The sequence below is a fragment of the Cariama cristata genome, unplaced genomic scaffold, assembly GCF_000690535.1.
Source record: "Cariama cristata isolate BGI_N322 unplaced genomic scaffold, ASM69053v1 scaffold3373, whole genome shotgun sequence".
Lineage (NCBI taxonomy): Eukaryota > Metazoa > Chordata > Aves > Cariamiformes > Cariamidae > Cariama > Cariama cristata.
Window position 1 is genome coordinate 35377 of NW_009606473.1, and position 5616 is coordinate 40992.

The window sequence follows — 5616 nt, forward strand, 5'->3', positions numbered from 1 at the left end:
AGTAAAGAACTTCATGGGAAGATTGGGATTTAAGTGGAGTTGAAAACCTGAACGGTGGTTTTTCGGAAAACAGACTCCAGTCTGATGAGCAGGCAGTAAGAATAAAAGTTGCAATACTAATCACATATATAAAAATTCACTAGGGAGTCATAGCAGTAATAGTATTTTTAGTGGCATTTCATGTGCCTTAGGGTATCTTGCCCAGCCCTGAGCGGCAACACCAGGGGACACAGGTCTCCGGTTTGTCTGTAATCCACTAGTCCTGCGAGGATCTTGGGTACATTTGGGCACCTAACATGTCATAAGACATCAACGTTTAGGCACCTGAATTGCTCCCTTAACATCTGATTCAAGACTACTTGAAAGTATAAAAATACATGTACAAAAAATGTGTATGAAATTTTTCACTGGGTAGCGCTCTACTCAGGCGATCACTTGAAGGATAGTTCAAAGGAATGGTGATCCTAATGCAATGTAAGAATACCGAAGAAACTACAGTAGAATTAATTCCCAGATCAACTAAATACATCCTAGATGACCTTGGAAAAAAATTGCAATCTTTCTGCGCCTCAGCTCCCAGCCTTTGAAATGGTGACAGTAACTACTTTTCTACCCATCTTTATTCAGGGTCTGTGAATTCTTGGGGTCTGTCACACATATTGTCTAGTATAACAGTTTCACCTGTGAGCAGTATTTCTAGATCTCTTTAACACAAATAATATTACTACCAGAAGCAGCTTTTCAGAGAAAAATATTCTGAGCAAAATCTTCAATAGTCATACCTTTCTTATTGAGTGGTCGTTTTCGTACACAAACACATATCCTGTGCTCATCAATCTGCAAAGGAAACAATCTTTCTGTGAACTATACCCAAACTCCAGTTATATCGTATTCTACTTTATTTTACTTCTATTCTTGAATTAATTAACGAATCATTTAAACAAAGAGAAATTTCCGAGACAATGAGTCATCTGAACATGTAAAAGCCCCTTATGTCTGCAAAATATCCAAGAAGCCAAAAAGGAGAACCATACATTAACAAAACTCTATGAAGAGAGATCTAATCCTCTAGAGTACCAGGTTCATCTTGGAATATTACAAGCAAATCCAGCTCTAACTAACAGGGTAGATATGCTATTGACAGAAATTGTCACAAACTCTGATTTCCACAGAGATCTGATAATCTTCATCATTTAAGGATTCTGCTCCTCTGATTTGTCTGCAAACCAAAGGGCCTCAACATCTTCAAAGTTCAAATATTAATCTTTATACTCAACAGGGTTTTTCAGAGAAGCTTAATGGTTTTGTCTGCACATCCCCTAGCATCCCAGGAAAATTTACAATACAGAGGCTGAGTCACTACTTAGTACATTGGTTTTACTTTATTGTAAAAAGTTATTTAAAAGCCACAACGTAATTAACAATAATTTAGTAACCTAGGACTTTTGCTACCTACTAATTTCAATATCATCAAATTACTGAAAAAAAATAAATGCACGTTGTAATGAATACTAACATATATTAAACTCTTATTTTTCATGTTTACAGACAGAAGTATACATTGAAAAAACTGAAAACACATAGCAAAAATACAGGATAAAAAATTTCCATGTTGCTGGGGTACTTACAGGATCTGCAGCTGTCAATGGTCTATAATCCAAACTTCCCCTGAAATCTCTTATCATACACATAATTTCATAATTTGGGTTTGTAGCATCAACATCCTAGGGAAGTAAGCAACAGTATTTCTAATACATTTTTTTTCCTGAAAGAGACTAACTTCAGTATCTTCTATATTTATTTGTAAGAAAAGTACACATTAACTGAAATCTTATTTTTTCTCCAAAACGCCAGAAATGTCTCAAATGCAAGTTTAATGCCTTTTTCCATTCTGATGTAGCTAATCTACTGATCATAAAGCAAAACAATTCTATGCTTTCTACGTCATGTTTTTGGTTGGCATATAATAGAAAATACTTTTTAATTGAGGACTCATTAAACAGTCTACTCAAGAGCGATGACTCCTGCTTCTGCCAGAATCTTCACACACCTCTGAAACGGTGTGATGAGAAAGAAAGAAAGAAACACCTCTGAATGACTGCACACCACCAGATAGCATATCAAGTCAATGCTTCTTAATCTGGTGAGGCGGTCCAATGAACAAATGGATAGACTCCATTACACAGGTACAACTCACACCGCAGAGGACAATGCAGGCACCTCAGCTGCTCTAAACACAACCCTGCTGGATCCAAGTCGTTTAAAGGAGTTTGATCCTACTGCTGGTCCTGAGTTAACTCCTACAGTTACTTGGATGCACAAGAAACTCTTCTAACACCCCTAGACCTCGCCAAATAGCAGAAGCAATCCTAAGGATACACAGTAGGCTACATCCAGACTCAGAAGACCTCCTGTCCCTAAACCTGGAGCCGTCAGTACCAGAGCGAACAGACATGCAAGTTTCGAGTTTTGCATGGCTCCCCCACAAATTATATAAAACTTCTAGATCACAGCTGGTTGTGGAAACAGTGTAGGCACTCTCAGAAGGCACTGCATTGGGGTTATCAAGCTGAAAGGGAGCCAGCTCACGTCCCTGCACCTGTGACACAGCCAATCCTCACCTCAGATAAAACTGTGTCCTGGTAATCAGAAGCTGACTGTACCCTGATGCTATTCACCCTGACTACAGTGAACTAAAAACTGCTGACAGTAAGTCCACACAAAATGTACTCCCGCTGAAACATTTCCTTCTAACATTCAGAAAGGAGTTTTGCTTATTATGGAAAAAGTGTTTGCCTAATTTTCTTCAAATCTTATTTAAAGGTCTTGCCGACTAGAAGACAGTGCTTGGTTAATTATTGCTGCATTTCACAACAACAAAAGAATACACAGAGCAACATGAAGCACAGGTACATACAGGTCACCAAGACAAAGAGAGCTTCCTCATACAGAAGATTAAGACTCAGATGCAAAAGGAGTCTTCACAGAAGCGCTAAAAAGAAAATTTTAGGTGCAGTACCATGTCTACGTATTTTAATACATAAAGCCAAAAAATGTTTCTTCCTCACACATAAAGACATAGCAACGTTTTGCATTTGTGTAGATGGACAGAAATTAGAGAACATGAATCCACCATAGGTGATTTTAGGTCAACTTAGAAACATCACTAAACCACCAAATAAACTGCCTGAATTATTTACTTGGTGGTGGTACCTCTCATGTCAGTAGCGGATTGGTAGTATCTCTTTAGAGACTAACACATACGCACAGGGCTGCCAACAAGATTACACTACTAGTTTTGCTAAAGCTTTTACACCACCGTGACAGAAAGTCATCTAATATTAAGAGATTTTTCTCACAGGATTAGCAATTCCATTTCTTTCACACAAGTTTATAACAATGTGCTGCCAAGCTGCTTGCATGATGCAAAGCTAAATTATAAACACATAGATTGGTTTAGAGAAAAAAAAAAGTCACTGTTCAAACTTGAGCCTCAAATAGATCTCCTGCAAAGCATCAAAGATCATAAAGAGCAATTTATCATAATGTTATAATATATCCTGTAGAAGGACCTATCTAGAAGCCAAAGGTTTGATTATTTTCAACAATATATTTTTCCTAAGAAATAGCTATCATCAGTACTTGATCTTTAAAGAACAAGCTGCAAGATAAGCAATTCTAAGCAATTATTTCTGTAGGAAGAGAAAGGGGGTAAAGTGTCAAAAGCAATAGTTACGAGCGCAATGCACCCAAGCACCAAAATATTTATCAGACTTGTATACAGGATGAAAACATTTAATTTCAAGATTATTACAGTTCATAAATATTATTAAAGACTGAAAAATGCACAATGATTTTGCAAACTTCTTCTCTTGCTGATGTAGGTTTTCCATCCAAGCTAAAAATACTAACCTGAGCTCTTTTTTCTCTAAGTTCCTGCTGCTGTAACCTTCTTTTTTCACGTTTCTCTTGCAATTTTTCAACCTCTTTTACACAATTAGATTTTCTACGTGCTTAAAGAAAATGATATAATTTTAAAATATATTCAGTGTTGCATGAATTTAGTATTTACACTGTACATTTCAACTATATTAGTTTATCGATAATTAGAATGCATTTATATCAACTATTTTTCAAGCAATCAGTATTAGTACAGTATAAAAATGGCAATTTAATTTCTAAAATTCATAAAATAAATGAATCAGAAAAAAGTCATGGGTATGGGACAATAATTACACAACCAAAAATACAAGGACAGTGACCCTCAAAAAATATTTGGACAGATACATGTGATCTCTTGGTTTGAATGAAAAGAAAGTCCAGGCAAATTAAAAAAAAAAAAAAAACACCAAACATCGCTGCCATGGTTAAAAAAAGATAAAGGAAAAACAAATTCCAAATACTATCACAACTATGACAAAAATGAACATTTGTTTAGCCACAGCTCTCTGAAAAAGCTCGTTGAGCAAGCCCACAGACAACTGCGCATGTAGACCACTTGTCATTTATGGACAACAACATAATCCAAGAGAATGTACATGTAACGCCCAGAACGAATGAATCCTTGATACACGGTTTACATACAAGGGGGTCCAAATTCCTTTTTTGCAGCTTGAACTGGAGATATATCTGAAACACTACCATTCTGTTGAGAGGAGGAAGACTGCTCGGGAAGCTGAGTAGGTCGCGCGCGCGCAGAACCAACCACTGCAAAGAAAAGCACAAAGCTCATCTGGACATGGAAAAGTAACATTCTTACCCGATTTTGAAATGCTTTCTTATGATGAGATAAAATGAGACCCCTTTCCAGACACAACAACTTATTGGCAGAGAGGAGGAGCCAAATATGTAGAAAGTATATTAATAAGACATTTGATATGCAGTCTTTTTTATCCTAGTATTATACACCAACACAACGTAATTATTAGGTATCAAGGCTGCACATGCATATTTTTAAATTACTGCTGAATTAGTGCAACTTATTATGTGCTTAGAATGAAGTGTGTACTTGGAGATATGCAGTTATGAAGCTTAAAGTGCTGAAATTTTATTTATATTGTGATTATACTCAAAAAATGAGTACGAAAAGAAACTCCACTGTTTCACATTCTCTAGGTATTACAAAACGGTCCCACCCCATTGAGCCTACAATATCTGGAGGAGCAACAGGATACAAATCAAAGGCAGCGCAGTTTAGCTCAATCTGTGAGTGGAAGAAGCAAACCTTTTTAACTCTATACTGGAAGGGGAGATACAGATACAATCAATATATCTAAACTTATGCATTAATTCTATACATGCTAAGGATGCCAATTTCTAAAGATAGAGTGATATCTGTTCCCAGTGAACACAGTGGGAGTGGTAAGCATGCAAGCTTCTTCGGTAGAACTGAATGCTTTCAGTTGTTTTTCAGCCAGCTTCAGCTGGCCCCTTTCCTGCACACAGTCCTTACAGAATCTGCCAGAAGAGTATGAAAGTGAAGGTATCAGCTTTGATTAGCAGCCAGAGACGACACACCAAATGAAAGCCAGCTCACTGTGCAACATGGAGACAACTATGGAAAGAGATATCGAACTGGACAGACAAGACAAATTATAGAATCATAGAATCATTATG

General features: G+C 36.8%; 1 protein-coding gene across 1 annotated transcript in view; it reads right to left on the reverse strand.

Moving 5' to 3' along the window:
* KIF2A (kinesin heavy chain member 2A) overlaps positions 1-4707 on the reverse strand; it is a gene marked incomplete at its 5' end in the record, with an annotated part of 30380 nt that extends 25673 nt beyond the window's left edge. The window contains 4 exons of the mRNA XM_009696366.1: positions 783-837; positions 1629-1724; positions 3913-4013; positions 4585-4707. Coding sequence (XP_009694668.1) covers positions 783-837; positions 1629-1724; positions 3913-4013; positions 4585-4707 — 375 coding nt within the window. The remainder of the gene's footprint in view (positions 1-782; positions 838-1628; positions 1725-3912; positions 4014-4584) is intronic.
* Positions 4708-5616: the final 909 nt, after the last annotated feature.